Source organism: Brassica napus, chromosome C9 (assembly GCF_020379485.1).
Source record: "Brassica napus cultivar Da-Ae chromosome C9, Da-Ae, whole genome shotgun sequence".
In the NCBI taxonomy this organism is placed as follows: domain Eukaryota; kingdom Viridiplantae; phylum Streptophyta; class Magnoliopsida; order Brassicales; family Brassicaceae; genus Brassica; species Brassica napus.
In genome coordinates, this window is record NC_063452.1 from 4,085,599 (window position 1) to 4,104,077 (window position 18,479).

The window sequence follows — 18,479 nt, forward strand, 5'->3', positions numbered from 1 at the left end:
CATACTTAAATGGTGATAATCAATAAATTTAATAATTTGTTAGGGTTGTCTTTCAATAAAAATATATTTATTTATTAATTATAGTGTTGAATATAAAAAATAAATGCATAGTATATGTAATGTTAAAAAAATGATTTTTACATAAAATGAAAACCAAATCTTACTTAACTGTATCAATTTTTTTTAAAAAAATAATAATTTGCCGATAACATATTCAGTTTTTTAATATCCTAAACGATAATATATATGATGTTTGGTTCAAAAAAATATTTTTTATATTAGCCTAAAACAATATTACATTTCCTAATATTTATATATGAAAATATATTAATTCATCTACCATCACTATTAAAATAATTTTATATTTTTACAATATTCAGCATCCAAAGTTTTCCATTACTTAATAATTATATTATTTACATAATAAAATATATGTCAAATTACTTTATTAACCTATTAATGTAATGTTCATGACTAATGCTCGTATGAATATGATGCTCTTAGTCAAATATAGTAAATGTGATCTATTATATATTATTATATAGTAAAAAAATATTTGATTTATGAATATCCAAGCTTTATAATTTTATTTAAACTATCTTAAAATATTTTATAAATTTACATAGTTATTAGTAAATCATATTTGAGACTCAAGTCCGGTTTTTTGGTATAAGATTATTAATAATTTTTAGTCAAATAGATGGTAAATGTTTTTATAAGCTCTTCCTAACTGCTTAATACCTTAAAATAAAATAAAAAGTAACAAAACGGGTTGATTTTCTTCTACCATATAACACTCGTATTTTACCTAACGAAACTAAAAATATTAAATATTAAATTATGTAATAATTTCTGCTAAACCAATATGCAAGAAATTAAAGGTTAAAATTAATTCATTGCCGAAGTAAAAGAAAATAGTGAAATATGTTGACAGAAAAAGGGTAATTTTTTTTCAGAATCTTGTTTAGGAAATTAAATTAAATTTCATTAGTAAGAAAATTTGATATAGACTAATATAACAAGAACAATGAAGAAATGGTGTTGACTAATGACCAACATCATTAATAATTAAGAAATGCTATTGACAAATGACTAAACTAATTAATAATAATTTATTGCATCTGTATATTTTCTTGACTGGAATTTATTGTTTTTTTGGTAATCAATTTATTTTTTTCATTTAAGAAAAAGAGCTTCATATTCCCTTTATTCTACTTCGAAATTTTCTTCAGTCAGATTTTTTGCGATACAGATTCATCCTTTGGTGTGAATGATCATGGCTGTCCCGGAAAATGCTGATCTGAAGGTGGACTCTTCTGATCAAAATCTAGACAACAACACTGCTTCATTAGCAGCTACGATGATGCCGCCATCTCCTGATGATCAGAACCCTGAATCCAACTCTTCTGTTGAGACACCAAACTCAACAAAGGGAAGTGAAGGGGCTCTCAAGAGTGAGATAAGTCATATAGATGTTAAGTTTTCTAAACTAAATCCGATGGCTAAGGAGTATGTTCCACAGCCCCTTGCTCCAACAATCCCTGTGTTTGTGGAGAATAGCTTATGGTTTACCAACAGTTTCGCAATGCAAGCTTTCTCTGCTGAGGACAATGACCTTTTCGATACAAGGGTATGTATTATGTATATCATTTTTTACATTATTCTCTGAGTTATGGTCTATATGTGCTGGATTTATTATGTTTCATGAAAATGTCTTGTCAATGTTTACATCTTGTGAATTATATAACATTTTTTTGTTTATCATTTCTTAGATTGATGAGAAATGTAATATGAAAATCATGATCTGTGTTTGCAATGCTGGATCTAGAATTAATTTAGAGGACCATAAATATTTAATTCAATGTTAATAAAAAAATTCTGATAATTTGGAGAACATGTGACCTATATATAATAGTTTTTAGAAAATAGGGGTCAAAGCGAATGTTTTATCCAGCTATACTTATAAGTTATAACCAACATGTGACCTATATATAATAGTTTTGTCCTTTTAATGCAGAGAATGAACTTTGGCCAATGGAAGCGAAGGATGAGCAAGAAAACAAGCCTGGCTCAGAAGGAAGAAGTAATCAGGAGAACTGTCCATGTCTTAGACATTGATCAACAGGTCTAAAATGAGAATTGTTATCTTCAAGAACCCAATTTCTCAGAAGGAAGTGTAATAAAACTAACAAAAGCCCTCTTTTGTCTTTTTGTAGGCTACTGAAGAGCAACTTGCTGGTCTCTTTCAATCATGTGGCCAGGTACTTGAGTAATGCGTCTTTTAGCCACTTTTTTTTGATATCATCTTCAAACCCAAGTCTCATACAGTTTCTTGTTCATTTTTGGGGTCTTAAGGTTGTTGATTGTCGTATATGCGGTGACAATAAATCTATTCTCCGTATTGCCTTCATTGAATTCACTGATGAAGGTACTTCTACTCTTAACTGTTTTATCACTTTAAAATGTTCTTCTTTTGTTTACTAATCAGTGAGGTAATGTCTCAGAGGGAGCTAGGTCTGCTGTAAGCCTATCAGGAACTCTGTTTGGTTCTTATCCTATAAAGGTTCGTCTTTCAAAAACAGCTATTGCACCTGTGGACCCGAGTCTTCTTCCAAAGGTTAGTTAAGTTATATAATCATATCTCAACCAGTCTTAGGTTTGACTCTTCCTCTTATTATTCCTGAGATTGCATAATCTTGCTTTCAGTCTCAGGATGAGCGTGAGAAATGTGCAAAGACTGTTTACTGTACTAATATCGACAAGAAGGTAATCTTGATTTTCATTTTCCTAATCACTTTCCTCAGATGGAACTGGAAAATGAACCTTTTCTATTCATCATAATTAGTTTTCATTTTTATATTACATGCAGGTCACTCAGATGGAACTGGAAGATTTCTTTAAAACAGCATGTGGGGAGGTACATATTTGGTTATGGCTAGGCAGATTAGATTGTTTATACTTCGTACTATGTTGTGTTTTTGGATTTTACGTCATATTTATTTTCTTGTAGATTCAGCATGTGAGGCTTATTGGATACTGTCATCACCAAACCTTTATTGCTTTTGTTGAATTTAAGCGGGTGATTTTCTCTTGCCTTTTTTCTCCGTACATTAATTTTCATTATCACGTTAGTAACTGCATGAACTTGATTCAAAAGTTAAATCATTTTATGATACTAAAATTTTCAAGTTGAACTTAATTAATTTGACAGACGTGTTAGTCTTTTGAATGCTGTACGGACTAGATATATATTATCGTCATAAATGTGATATACACACTGCAATAATGTGCATGGTCCACTATATATGTTGAATTTTGGTTTGGCCTGATGAGGCAATTTTTAACCCTAATCACCTTTATGTAAAAATAATAAAGTGGTAAATGATTAATTTTGAATGTTTCAGGTGGAAAGTGCAGTTTCTGCTCTTAATTGCAGCGGTATTGTCTTGGGCGGTCTCCCTTTACGGTACGCGTTACAACAGTTTCACTATTCTTTTTAATTATACTGTGGCCTCTTGATTTTTCTCGTGTTTAGTTTTTCATCAATCTATTATAACCATATGCGGTTAGCTCGTTTAGTTTTGGAAGCAGAATGTTGCATGCTAGTTGTAGATATAAATAGTTTGGTGGATTTTGTAACATTTTCTCTTGTTAAGACGCCTCAGTTCTTAAGTTATTTTCTTTTGATTCAAGTGTAAGAATGTTGGTGTTCTTTAAGGTTAGCAAGACATAATAAACTCATCACTGTGAGATTAATATTTTGCTTTTCTTCTATATGTGTGAAGGGTAAGCCAGTCAAAAACACCAGTGAGGCTAGACCAACCTGATTTAAACTAATGTTAACTGCAAACCGATTCAAAGAGCTCATCAATTCAAAGGAGAGAAAGAGCTACAAATGTCATTTTAAAGATACTCAGAAGCGTTTTATGTTCGTATAATTAACGATCCTTTTGTGACTTAACCTCCCAGACTTTCTTCTTCTTCCAAATTGCTGGGTTTATTTTTTTTATATATTGCATGGATCATTTTAAGACTCTTTTTGGGGAAATCTTTTATTTTGCTCTATCTTTTGTCTGAATCTCCATGCATAGTCATCTGGTAAGCTTAGTCAGTGTTTTATTTGTTTTAAACTCTTGTCAAATTGTTTCATTAATCTTTCTTATTGTTTCTGTTAGATTTTAGGAGAGTCTTTGCTTTGTGAAAGAATATTTATTTTCTATGTTATTTAGGTTTGATCTGCTTTTTTTTTAGTTTATAATCATATCATTGTCTGAAAGAATCTAGTTAGCTTGCCAAGATATAGGCGACCGTCATGGTCAAACAAAACCATCTACTAAAAAGGCCCTATATCTTGATATACTATATACACAAAGCCTACAATTTGTTTTATAAATTAGGAAATCCTAAATACTTTATTCAATAGTTTAAAAATCTAAAGTGTTGGTTGGTGTTGTGATCATTTCAGACACTCTTTTCCACAATTATTTTGAACTTTACTTGTTAGGTTCTTTTGATGTGGTAATTTACAGATTCTATTCTTTTTCATCACAATAATATTTAAATTTAAATGCTATCTTTTGTGTAGGTAGCTTTCTGTATAGACCACAACCTTAATTAGACTCATTACATATGGAATTTCTCTAGTTGATATTTTTAGCATGTGTTTGTAACTAAAAGTATATATTATCCATCTATATGACCAAAGTTCTGTGACTTGCTTGTTTCTGATTGGGACGTTATTAGTTATCCAATGTTAAAAATAGATATGTATTAGTAAAGAATTTATATATAGGGTTTAAAGTGGACCATCATTTCCACTAAGATAAGTCTGGACATTGATGCAAACATGATAATACAACACTATTAAATCCATGTTGAATCGAAAATGAATTTGACACATTGTTCTTCGTTTGTAATTTTTACTTTTCCTAAATAGTTGTCAACAATGCAAATAGGTTATTTCATATCCAAAAATAAATTCATTAATATTAAAATACTTAAAATTACGTAACTCCATGTTATTGACTCGCCAGAAAAGTTAAGCTAGAAATGTTTTAATGAATTTAGACAGTTTCCAATTCTTCATATCCAAATCTCGGAAAATCTCTCCAGAAATTTAACATTCCAACTTACATCCACTAAACAGTAATGTTGGTGACATACATAGAAGATTATTTATAATTTAATATTTAAGTGTCCTGTTAAGTAATTGAAATAACCTTTCGTCCATCAACTTCAAATTAATTTTAGACACATATTCTCCAAATATCTCATCATAAGGATAATTCACAAAATGTCTTAAATATCCAAAGATAGTAACTCATCCAACCAAATCTACAAAATTCGAGCAATAGTAGGATATTAAATTTGGTAAGAATGCATTACATATTTATTCTTTATAAACTAAATGATAATACATACCGATTGGAAAAGTGTTCTCAACATATTTTGGAGAACTCGTTTGAATGGAAACCGATCAAACATTGGATCTTCAGTAAGTGTTAAACCATAAAAATAATTGACTGCGTTCGACTAAATTGATGGGAAAATTGTGGGGAGTATTCTTTCTCGATCCATCGCAAGGTCTAGCTTCAAATCGTCGGAATATTTTCCATTAATCTTCATCAAAAAGCTGAAATAGTGCTTGTCCAGTTAATGATGAGGAAGTATTAATTCAATTCTACAACCTTAATTTAAAGGGAAAGTAAACAAAATTTCTTTACAATAAACCAAAAAAAATATTAAATAAATATTACATAGAACTTATATTTGGGTCAGCAAAAATAAGATGCTTCTCTTTTAGATTTAGCGGGATTGTTGTTTGCCATACTCTTAATACCTTTTCTCAAACACACACATTAGTTGATTTTTCAGTAAGCTCAGAAATTAGAGTGATAATGTTTGCCATGAAGTTAAGTTTGGCTTTCGATTTTCCTCTGATTTTTCTTAGACTAGTGAATTTTTTTTGGAGAATTATAAGATTTGATGTTTAGATTGTTCTTTTGAAATGTTTTAACTTTTCATCGGATATTAAAGAGACATCAAAGGATGTTATAAGTGAGTATCAATCTTCAGATCATTAGGCTAACATACTTAAATGGTGATAATCAATAAATTTAATAATTTGTTAGGGTTGTCTTTCAATAAAAATATATTTATTTATTAATTATAGTGTTGAATATAAAAAATAAATGCATAGTATATGTAATGTTAAAAAAATGATTTTTACATAAAATGAAAACCAAATTTACTTAACTGTATCAATTTTTTTTTAAAAAAAAATAATTTGCCTATAACATATTCAGTTTTTTAATATCCTAAACGATAATATATATGATGTTTGGTTCAAAAAAATATTTTTTATATTAGCCTAAAACAATATTACATTTCCTAATATTTATATATGAAAATATATTAATTCATCTACCATCACTATTAAAATAATTTTATATTTTTACAATATTCAGCATCCAAAGTTTTCCATTACTTAATAATTATATTATTTACATAATAAAATATATGTCAAATTACTTTATTAACCTATTAATGTAATGTTCATGACTAATGCTCGTATGAATATGATGCTCTTAGTCAAATATAGTAAATGTGATCTATTATATATTATTATATAGTAAAAAAATATTTGATTTATGAATATCCAAGTTTTATAATTTTATTTGAACTATCTTAAAATATTTTATAAATTTACGTAGTTATTAGTAAATCATATTTGAGACTCAAGTCCGGTTTTTTGGTATAAGATTATTAATAATTTTTAGTCAAATAGATGGTAAATTTTTTTATAAGCTCTTCCTAACTGCTTAATACCTTAAAATAAAATAAAAAGTTACAAAACGGGTTGATTTTCTTCTACCATATAACACTCGTATTTTACCTAACGAAACTAAAAATATTAAATATTAAATTATGTAATAATTTCTTCTAAACCAATATGCAAGAAATTAAAGGTTAAAATTAATTCATTGCCGAAGTAAAAGAAAATAGTGAAATATGTTGACAGAAAAAGGGTAATTTTTTTTCAGAATCTTGTTTAGGAAATTAAATTAAATTTCATTAGTAAGAAAATTTGATATAGACTAATATAACAAGAACAATGAAGAAATGGTGTTGACTAATGACCAACATCATTAATAATTAAGAAATGCTATTGACAAATGACTAAACTAATTAATAATAATTTATTGCATCTGTATATTTTCTTGACTGGAATTTATTGTTTTTTTTGGTAATCAATTTATTTTTTTCATTTAAGAAAAAGAGCTTCATATTCCCTTTATTCTACTTCGAAATTTTCTTCAGTCAGATTTTTTGCGATACAGATTCATCCTTTGGTGTGAATGATCATGGCTGTCCCGGAAAATGCTGATCTGAAGGTGGACTCTTCTGATCAAAATCTAGACAACAACACTGCTTCATTAGCAGCTACGATGATGCCGCCATCTCCTGATGATCAGAACCCTGAATCCAACTTTTCTGTTGAGACACCAAACTCAACAAAGGGAAGTGAAGGGGCTCTCAAGAGTGAGATAAGTCATATAGATGTTAAGTTTTCTAAACTAAATCCGATGGCTAAGGAGTATGTTCCACAGCCCCTTGCTCCAACAATCCCTGTGTTTGTGGAGAATAGCTTATGGTTTACCAACAGTTTCGCAATGCAAGCTTTCTCTGCTGAGGACAATGACCTTTTCGATACAAGGGTATGTATTATGTATATCATTTTTTACATTATTCTCTGAGTTATGGTCTATATGTGCTGGATTTATTATGTTTCATGAAAATGTCTTGTCAATGTTTACATCTTGTGAATTATATAACATTTTTTTGTTTATCATTTCTTAGATTGATGAGAAATGTAATATGAAAATCATGATCTGTGTTTGCAATGCTGGATCTAGAATTAATTTAGAGGACCATAAATATTTAATTCAATGTTAATAAAAAAATTCTGATAATTTGGAGAACATGTGACCTATATATAATAGTTTTTAGAAAATAGGGGTCAAAGCGAATGTTTTATCCAGCTATACTTATAAGTTATAACCAACATGTGACCTATATATAATAGTTTTGTCCTTTTAATGCAGAGAATGAACTTTGGCCAATGGAAGCGAAGGATGAGCAAGAAAACAAGCCTGGCTCAGAAGGAAGAAGTAATCAGGAGAACTGTCCATGTCTTAGACATTGATCAACAGGTCTAAAATGAGAATTGTTATCTTCAAGAACCCAATTTCTCAGAAGGAAGTGTAATAAAACTAACAAAAGCCCTCTTTTGTCTTTTTGTAGGCTACTGAAGAGCAACTTGCTGGTCTCTTTCAATCATGTGGCCAGGTACTTGAGTAATGCGTCTTTTAGCCACTTTTTTTTGATATCATCTTCAAACCCAAGTCTCATACAGTTTCTTGTTCATTTTTGGGGTCTTAAGGTTGTTGATTGTCGTATATGCGGTGACAATAAATCTATTCTCCGTATTGCCTTCATTGAATTCACTGATGAAGGTACTTCTACTCTTAACTGTTTTATCACTTTAAAATGTTCTTCTTTTGTTTACTAATCAGTGAGGTAATGTCTCAGAGGGAGCTAGGTCTGCTGTAAGCCTATCAGGAACTCTGTTTGGTTCTTATCCTATAAAGGTTCGTCTTTCAAAAACAGCTATTGCACCTGTGGACCCGAGTCTTCTTCCAAAGGTTAGTTAAGTTATATAATCATATCTCAACCAGTCTTAGGTTTGACTCTTCCTCTTATTATTCCTGAGATTGCATAATCTTGCTTTCAGTCTCAGGATGAGCGTGAGAAATGTGCAAAGACTGTTTACTGTACTAATATCGACAAGAAGGTAATCTTGATTTTCATTTTCCTAATCACTTTCCTCAGATGGAACTGGAAAATGAACCTTTTCTATTCATCATAATTAGTTTTCATTTTTATATTACATGCAGGTCACTCAGATGGAACTGGAAGATTTCTTTAAAACAGCATGTGGGGAGGTACATATTTGGTTATGGCTAGGCAGATTAGATTGTTTATACTTCGTACTATGTTGTGTTTTTGGATTTTACGTCATATTTATTTTCTTGTAGATTCAGCATGTGAGGCTTATTGGATACTGTCATCACCAAACCTTTATTGCTTTTGTTGAATTTAAGCGGGTGATTTTCTCTTGCCTTTTTTCTCCGTACATTAATTTTCATTATCACGTTAGTAACTGCATGAACTTGATTCAAAAGTTAAATCATTTTATGATACTAAAATTTTCAAGTTGAACTTAATTAATTTGACAGACGTGTTAGTCTTTTGAATGCTGTACGGACTAGATATATATTATCGTCATAAATGTGATATACACACTGCAATAATGTGCATGGTCCACTATATATGTTGAATTTTGGTTTGGCCTGATGAGGCAATTTTTAACCCTAATCACCTTTATGTAAAAATAATAAAGTGGTAAATGATTAATTTTGAATGTTTCAGGTGGAAAGTGCAGTTTCTGCTCTTAATTGCAGCGGTATTGTCTTGGGCGGTCTCCCTTTACGGTACGCGTTACAACAGTTTCACTATTCTTTTTAATTATACTGTGGCCTCTTGATTTTTCTCGTGTTTAGTTTTTCATCAATCTATTATAACCATATGCGGTTAGCTCGTTTAGTTTTGGAAGCAGAATGTTGCATGCTAGTTGTAGATATAAATAGTTTGGTGGATTTTGTAACATTTTCTCTTGTTAAGACGCCTCAGTTCTTAAGTTATTTTCTTTTGATTCAAGTGTAAGAATGTTGGTGTTCTTTAAGGTTAGCAAGACATAATAAACTCATCACTGTGAGATTAATATTTTGCTTTTCTTCTATATGTGTGAAGGGTAAGCCAGTCAAAAACACCAGTGAGGCTAGACCAACCTGATTTAAACTAATGTTAACTGCAAACCGATTCAAAGAGCTCATCAATTCAAAGGAGAGAAAGAGCTACAAATGTCATTTTAAAGATACTCAGAAGCGTTTTATGTTCGTATAATTAACGATCCTTTTGTGACTTAACCTCCCAGACTTTCTTCTTCTTCCAAATTGCTGGGTTTATTTTTTTTATATATTGCATGGATCATTTTAAGACTCTTTTTGGGGAAATCTTTTATTTTGCTCTATCTTTTGTCTGAATCTCCATGCATAGTCATCTGGTAAGCTTAGTCAGTGTTTTATTTGTTTTAAACTCTTGTCAAATTGTTTCATTAATCTTTCTTATTGTTTCTGTTAGATTTTAGGAGAGTCTTTGCTTTGTGAAAGAATATTTATTTTCTATGTTATTTAGGTTTGATCTGCTTTTTTTTTAGTTTATAATCATATCATTGTCTGAAAGAATCTAGTTAGCTTGCCAAGATATAGGCGACCGTCATGGTCAAACAAAACCATCTACTAAAAAGGCCCTATATCTTGATATACTATATACACAAAGCCTACAATTTGTTTTATAAATTAGGAAATCCTAAATACTTTATTCAATAGTTTAAAAATCTAAAGTGTTGGTTGGTGTTGTGATCATTTCAGACACTCTTTTCCACAATTATTTTGAACTTTACTTGTTAGGTTCTTTTGATGTGGTAATTTACAGATTCTATTCTTTTTCATCACAATAATATTTAAATTTAAATGCTATCTTTTGTGTAGGTAGCTTTCTGTATAGACCACAACCTTAATTAGACTCATTACATATGGAATTTCTCTAGTTGATATTTTTAGCATGTGTTTGTAACTAAAAGTATATATTATCCATCTATATGACCAAAGTTCTGTGACTTGCTTGTTTCTGATTGGGACGTTATTAGTTATCCAATGTTAAAAATAGATATGTATTAGTAAAGAATTTATATATAGGGTTTAAAGTGGACCATCATTTCCACTAAGATAAGTCTGGACATTGATGCAAACATGATAATACAACACTATTAAATCCATGTTGAATCGAAAATGAATTTGACACATTGTTCTTCGTTTGTAATTTTTACTTTTCCTAAATAGTTGTCAACAATGCAAATAGGTTATTTCATATCCAAAAATAAATTCATTAATATTAAAATACTTAAAATTACGTAACTCCATGTTATTGACTCGCCAGAAAAGTTAAGCTAGAAATGTTTTAATGAATTTAGACAGTTTCCAATTCTTCATATCCAAATCTCGGAAAATCTCTCCAGAAATTTAACATTCCAACTTACATCCACTAAACAGTAATGTTGGTGACATACATAGAAGATTATTTATAATTTAATATTTAAGTGTCCTGTTAAGTAATTGAAATAACCTTTCGTCCATCAACTTCAAATTAATTTTAGACACATATTCTCCAAATATCTCATCATAAGGATAATTCACAAAATGTCTTAAATATCCAAAGATAGTAACTCATCCAACCAAATCTACAAAATTCGAGCAATAGTAGGATATTAAATTTGGTAAGAATGCATTACATATTTATTCTTTATAAACTAAATGATAATACATACCGATTGGAAAAGTGTTCTCAACATATTTTGGAGAACTCGTTTGAATGGAAACCGATCAAACATTGGATCTTCAGTAAGTGTTAAACCATAAAAATAATTGACTGCGTTCGACTAAATTGATGGGAAAATTGTGGGGAGTATTCTTTCTCGATCCATCGCAAGGTCTAGCTTCAAATCGTCGGAATATTTTCCATTAATCTTCATCAAAAAGCTGAAATAGTGCTTGTCCAGTTAATGATGAGGAAGTATTAATTCAATTCTACAACCTTAATTTAAAGGGAAAGTAAACAAAATTTCTTTACAATAAACCAAAAAAAATATTAAATAAATATTACATAGAACTTATATTTGGGTCAGCAAAAATAAGATGCTTCTCTTTTAGATTTAGCGGGATTGTTGTTTGCCATACTCTTAATACCTTTTCTCAAACACACACATTAGTTGATTTTTCAGTAAGCTCAGAAATTAGAGTGATAATGTTTGCCATGAAGTTAAGTTTGGCTTTCGATTTTCCTCTGATTTTTCTTAGACTAGTGAATTTTTTTTGGAGAATTATAAGATTTGATGTTTAGATTGTTCTTTTGAAATGTTTTAACTTTTCATCGGATATTAAAGAGACATCAAAGGATGTTATAAGTGAGTATCAATCTTCAGATCATTAGGCTAACATACTTAAATGGTGATAATCAATAAATTTAATAATTTGTTAGGGTTGTCTTTCAATAAAAATATATTTATTTATTAATTATAGTGTTGAATATAAAAAATAAATGCATAGTATATGTAATGTTAAAAAAATGATTTTTACATAAAATGAAAACCAAATCTTACTTAACTGTATCAATTTTTTTAAAAAAAAAATAATTTGCCTATAACATATTCAGTTTTTTAATATCCTAAACGATAATATATATGATGTTTGGTTCAAAAAAATATTTTTTATATTGGCCTAAAACAATATTACATTTCCTAATATTTATATATGAAAATATATTAATTCATCTACCATCACTATTAAAATAATTTTATATTTTTACAATATTCAGCATCCAAAGTTTTCCATTACTTAATAATTATATTATTTACATAATAAAATATATGTCAAATTACTTTATTAACCTATTAATGTAATGTTCATGACTAATGCTCGTATGAATATGATGCTCTTAGTCAAATATAGTAAATGTGATCTATTATATATTATTATATAGTAAAAAAATATTTGATTTATGAATATCCAAGTTTTATAATTTTATTTGAACTATCTTAAAATATTTTATAAATTTACGTAGTTATTAGTAAATCATATTTGAGACTCAAGTCCGGTTTTTTGGTATAAGATTATTAATAATTTTTAGTCAAATAGATGGTAAATTTTTTTATAAGCTCTTCCTAACTGCTTAATACCTTAAAATAAAATAAAAAGTTACAAAACGGGTTGATTTTCTTCTACCATATAACACTCGTATTTTACCTAACGAAACTAAAAATATTAAATATTAAATTATGTAATAATTTCTTCTAAACCAATATGCAAGAAATTAAAGGTTAAAATTAATTCATTGCCGAAGTAAAAGAAAATAGTGAAATATGTTGACAGAAAAAGGGTAATTTTTTTTCAGAATCTTGTTTAGGAAATTAAATTAAATTTCATTAGTAAGAAAATTTGATATAGACTAATATAACAAGAACAATGAAGAAATGGTGTTGACTAATGACCAACATCATTAATAATTAAGAAATGCTATTGACAAATGACTAAACTAATTAATAATAATTTATTGCATCTGTATATTTTCTTGACTGGAATTTATTGTTTTTTTTGGTAATCAATTTATTTTTTTCATTTAAGAAAAAGAGCTTCATATTCCCTTTATTCTACTTCGAAATTTTCTTCAGTCAGATTTTTTGCGATACAGATTCATCCTTTGGTGTGAATGATCATGGCTGTCCCGGAAAATGCTGATCTGAAGGTGGACTCTTCTGATCAAAATCTAGACAACAACACTGCTTCATTAGCAGCTACGATGATGCCGCCATCTCCTGATGATCAGAACCCTGAATCCAACTTTTCTGTTGAGACACCAAACTCAACAAAGGGAAGTGAAGGGGCTCTCAAGAGTGAGATAAGTCATATAGATGTTAAGTTTTCTAAACTAAATCCGATGGCTAAGGAGTATGTTCCACAGCCCCTTGCTCCAACAATCCCTGTGTTTGTGGAGAATAGCTTATGGTTTACCAACAGTTTCGCAATGCAAGCTTTCTCTGCTGAGGACAATGACCTTTTCGATACAAGGGTATGTATTATGTATATCATTTTTTACATTATTCTCTGAGTTATGGTCTATATGTGCTGGATTTATTATGTTTCATGAAAATGTCTTGTCAATGTTTACATCTTGTGAATTATATAACATTTTTTTGTTTATCATTTCTTAGATTGATGAGAAATGTAATATGAAAATCATGATCTGTGTTTGCAATGCTGGATCTAGAATTAATTTAGAGGACCATAAATATTTAATTCAATGTTAATAAAAAAATTCTGATAATTTGGAGAACATGTGACCTATATATAATAGTTTTTAGAAAATAGGGGTCAAAGCGAATGTTTTATCCAGCTATACTTATAAGTTATAACCAACATGTGACCTATATATAATAGTTTTGTCCTTTTAATGCAGAGAATGAACTTTGGCCAATGGAAGCGAAGGATGAGCAAGAAAACAAGCCTGGCTCAGAAGGAAGAAGTAATCAGGAGAACTGTCCATGTCTTAGACATTGATCAACAGGTCTAAAATGAGAATTGTTATCTTCAAGAACCCAATTTCTCAGAAGGAAGTGTAATAAAACTAACAAAAGCCCTCTTTTGTCTTTTTGTAGGCTACTGAAGAGCAACTTGCTGGTCTCTTTCAATCATGTGGCCAGGTACTTGAGTAATGCGTCTTTTAGCCACTTTTTTTTGATATCATCTTCAAACCCAAGTCTCATACAGTTTCTTGTTCATTTTTGGGGTCTTAAGGTTGTTGATTGTCGTATATGCGGTGACAATAAATCTATTCTCCGTATTGCCTTCATTGAATTCACTGATGAAGGTACTTCTACTCTTAACTGTTTTATCACTTTAAAATGTTCTTCTTTTGTTTACTAATCAGTGAGGTAATGTCTCAGAGGGAGCTAGGTCTGCTGTAAGCCTATCAGGAACTCTGTTTGGTTCTTATCCTATAAAGGTTCGTCTTTCAAAAACAGCTATTGCACCTGTGGACCCGAGTCTTCTTCCAAAGGTTAGTTAAGTTATATAATCATATCTCAACCAGTCTTAGGTTTGACTCTTCCTCTTATTATTCCTGAGATTGCATAATCTTGCTTTCAGTCTCAGGATGAGCGTGAGAAATGTGCAAAGACTGTTTACTGTACTAATATCGACAAGAAGGTAATCTTGATTTTCATTTTCCTAATCACTTTCCTCAGATGGAACTGGAAAATGAACCTTTTCTATTCATCATAATTAGTTTTCATTTTTATATTACATGCAGGTCACTCAGATGGAACTGGAAGATTTCTTTAAAACAGCATGTGGGGAGGTACATATTTGGTTATGGCTAGGCAGATTAGATTGTTTATACTTCGTACTATGTTGTGTTTTTGGATTTTACGTCATATTTATTTTCTTGTAGATTCAGCATGTGAGGCTTATTGGATACTGTCATCACCAAACCTTTATTGCTTTTGTTGAATTTAAGCGGGTGATTTTCTCTTGCCTTTTTTCTCCGTACATTAATTTTCATTATCACGTTAGTAACTGCATGAACTTGATTCAAAAGTTAAATCATTTTATGATACTAAAATTTTCAAGTTGAACTTAATTAATTTGACAGACGTGTTAGTCTTTTGAATGCTGTACGGACTAGATATATATTATCGTCATAAATGTGATATACACACTGCAATAATGTGCATGGTCCACTATATATGTTGAATTTTGGTTTGGCCTGATGAGGCAATTTTTAACCCTAATCACCTTTATGTAAAAATAATAAAGTGGTAAATGATTAATTTTGAATGTTTCAGGTGGAAAGTGCAGTTTCTGCTCTTAATTGCAGCGGTATTGTCTTGGGCGGTCTCCCTTTACGGTACGCGTTACAACAGTTTCACTATTCTTTTTAATTATACTGTGGCCTCTTGATTTTTCTCGTGTTTAGTTTTTCATCAATCTATTATAACCATATGCGGTTAGCTCGTTTAGTTTTGGAAGCAGAATGTTGCATGCTAGTTGTAGATATAAATAGTTTGGTGGATTTTGTAACATTTTCTCTTGTTAAGACGCCTCAGTTCTTAAGTTATTTTCTTTTGATTCAAGTGTAAGAATGTTGGTGTTCTTTAAGGTTAGCAAGACATAATAAACTCATCACTGTGAGATTAATATTTTGCTTTTCTTCTATATGTGTGAAGGGTAAGCCAGTCAAAAACACCAGTGAGGCTAGACCAACCTGATTTAAACTAATGTTAACTGCAAACCGATTCAAAGAGCTCATCAATTCAAAGGAGAGAAAGAGCTACAAATGTCATTTTAAAGATACTCAGAAGCGTTTTATGTTCGTATAATTAACGATCCTTTTGTGACTTAACCTCCCAGACTTTCTTCTTCTTCCAAATTGCTGGGTTTATTTTTTTTATATATTGCATGGATCATTTTAAGACTCTTTTTGGGGAAATCTTTTATTTTGCTCTATCTTTTGTCTGAATCTCCATGCATAGTCATCTGGTAAGCTTAGTCAGTGTTTTATTTGTTTTAAACTCTTGTCAAATTGTTTCATTAATCTTTCTTATTGTTTCTGTTAGATTTTAGGAGAGTCTTTGCTTTGTGAAAGAATATTTATTTTCTATGTTATTTAGGTTTGATCTGCTTTTTTTTTAGTTTATAATCATATCATTGTCTGAAAGAATCTAGTTAGCTTGCCAAGATATAGGCGACCGTCATGGTCAAACAAAACCATCTACTAAAAAGGCCCTATATCTTGATATACTATATACACAAAGCCTACAATTTGTTTTATAAATTAGGAAATCCTAAATACTTTATTCAATAGTTTAAAAATCTAAAGTGTTGGTTGGTGTTGTGATCATTTCAGACACTCTTTTCCACAATTATTTTGAACTTTACTTGTTAGGTTCTTTTGATGTGGTAATTTACAGATTCTATTCTTTTTCATCACAATAATATTTAAATTTAAATGCTATCTTTTGTGTAGGTAGCTTTCTGTATAGACCACAACCTTAATTAGACTCATTACATATGGAATTTCTCTAGTTGATATTTTTAGCATGTGTTTGTAACTAAAAGTATATATTATCCATCTATATGACCAAAGTTCTGTGACTTGCTTGTTTCTGATTGGGACGTTATTAGTTATCCAATGTTAAAAATAGATATGTATTAGTAAAGAATTTATATATAGGGTTTAAAGTGGACCATCATTTCCACTAAGATAAGTCTGGACATTGATGCAAACATGATAATACAACACTATTAAATCCATGTTGAATCGAAAATGAATTTGACACATTGTTCTTCGTTTGTAATTTTTACTTTTCCTAAATAGTTGTCAACAATGCAAATAGGTTATTTCATATCCAAAAATAAATTCATTAATATTAAAATACTTAAAATTACGTAACTCCATGTTATTGACTCGCCAGAAAAGTTAAGCTAGAAATGTTTTAATGAATTTAGACAGTTTCCAATTCTTCATATCCAAATCTCGGAAAATCTCTCCAGAAATTTAACATTCCAACTTACATCCACTAAACAGTAATGTTGGTGACATACATAGAAGATTATTTATAATTTAATATTTAAGTGTCCTGTTAAGTAATTGAAATAACCTTTCGTCCATCAACTTCAAATTAATTTTAGACACATATTCTCCAAATATCTCATCATAAGGATAATTCACAAAATGTCTTAAATATCCAAAGATAGTAACTCATCCAACCAAATCTACAAAATTCGAGCAATAGTAGGATATTAAATTTGGTAAGAATGCATTACATATTTATTCTTTATAAACTAAATGATAATACATACCGATTGGAAAAGTGTTCTCAACATATTTTGGAGAACTCGTTTGAATGGAAACCGATCAAACATTGGATCTTCAGTAAGTGTTAAACCATAAAAATAATTGACTGCGTTCGACTAAATTGATGGGAAAATTGTGGGGAGTATTCTTTCTCGATCCATCGCAAGGTCTAGCTTCAAATCGTCGGAATATTTTCCATTAATCTTCATCAAAAAGCTGAAATAGTGCTTGTCCAGTTAATGATGAGGAAGTATTAATTCAATTCTACAACCTTAATTTAAAGGGAAAGTAAACAAAATTTCTTTACAATAAACCAAAAAAAATATTAAATAAATATTACATAGAACTTATATTTGGGTCAGCAAAAATAAGATGCTTCTCTTTTAGATTTAGCGGGATTGTTGTTTGCCATACTCTTAATACCTTTTCTCAAACACACACATTAGTTGATTTTTCAGTAAGCTCAGAAATTAGAGTGATAATGTTTGCCATGAAGTTAAGTTTGGCTTTCGATTTTCCTCTGATTTTTCTTAGACTAGTGAATTTTTTTTGGAGAATTATAAGATTTGATGTTTAGATTGTTCTTTTGAAATGTTTTAACTTTTCATCGGATATTAAAGAGACATCAAAGGATGTTATAAGTGAGTATCAATCTTCAGATCATTAGGCTAACATACTTAAATGGTGATAATCAATAAATTTAATAATTTGTTAGGGTTGTCTTTCAATAAAAATATATTTATTTATTAATTATAGTGTTGAATATAAAAAATAAATGCATAGTATATGTAATGTTAAAAAAATGATTTTTACATAAAATGAAAACCAAATTTTACTTAACTGTATCAATTTTTTAAAAAAAAAAAAATAATTTGCCTATAACATAT

At 29.6% G+C, this 18,479-nt stretch overlaps 3 protein-coding genes across 3 annotated transcripts; all 3 read left to right on the forward strand.

Moving 5' to 3' along the window:
- The first annotated feature begins 906 nt into the window (after nucleotides 1–906).
- Nucleotides 907–3,837, forward strand: LOC106362673 (polyadenylate-binding protein-interacting protein 13-like). Its single transcript, XM_048767098.1, has 10 exons — nucleotides 907–1,630; nucleotides 2,018–2,125; nucleotides 2,217–2,261; nucleotides 2,356–2,428; nucleotides 2,505–2,617; nucleotides 2,707–2,766; nucleotides 2,870–2,917; nucleotides 3,011–3,079; nucleotides 3,405–3,466; nucleotides 3,786–3,837. The coding sequence occupies exons 1-10, from the start codon at nucleotides 1,271–1,273 to the stop codon at nucleotides 3,835–3,837; spliced, it is 990 nt and encodes a 329-aa protein (XP_048623055.1). The 5' UTR covers nucleotides 907–1,270.
- A 2,478-nt stretch (nucleotides 3,838–6,315) lies between these two features.
- Nucleotides 6,316–9,925, forward strand: LOC106428440 (polyadenylate-binding protein-interacting protein 13-like). The gene is made up of 10 exons (XM_048767099.1): nucleotides 6,316–7,718; nucleotides 8,106–8,213; nucleotides 8,305–8,349; nucleotides 8,444–8,516; nucleotides 8,593–8,705; nucleotides 8,795–8,854; nucleotides 8,958–9,005; nucleotides 9,099–9,167; nucleotides 9,493–9,554; nucleotides 9,874–9,925. The coding sequence occupies exons 1-10, from the start codon at nucleotides 7,359–7,361 to the stop codon at nucleotides 9,923–9,925; spliced, it is 990 nt and encodes a 329-aa protein (XP_048623056.1). The 5' UTR covers nucleotides 6,316–7,358.
- Nucleotides 9,926–12,568: 2,643 nt separating this feature from the next.
- Nucleotides 12,569–16,013, forward strand: LOC106362676 (polyadenylate-binding protein-interacting protein 13-like). Its single transcript, XM_048767100.1, has 10 exons — nucleotides 12,569–13,806; nucleotides 14,194–14,301; nucleotides 14,393–14,437; nucleotides 14,532–14,604; nucleotides 14,681–14,793; nucleotides 14,883–14,942; nucleotides 15,046–15,093; nucleotides 15,187–15,255; nucleotides 15,581–15,642; nucleotides 15,962–16,013. The coding sequence occupies exons 1-10, from the start codon at nucleotides 13,447–13,449 to the stop codon at nucleotides 16,011–16,013; spliced, it is 990 nt and encodes a 329-aa protein (XP_048623057.1). The 5' UTR covers nucleotides 12,569–13,446.
- Nucleotides 16,014–18,479: the final 2,466 nt, after the last annotated feature.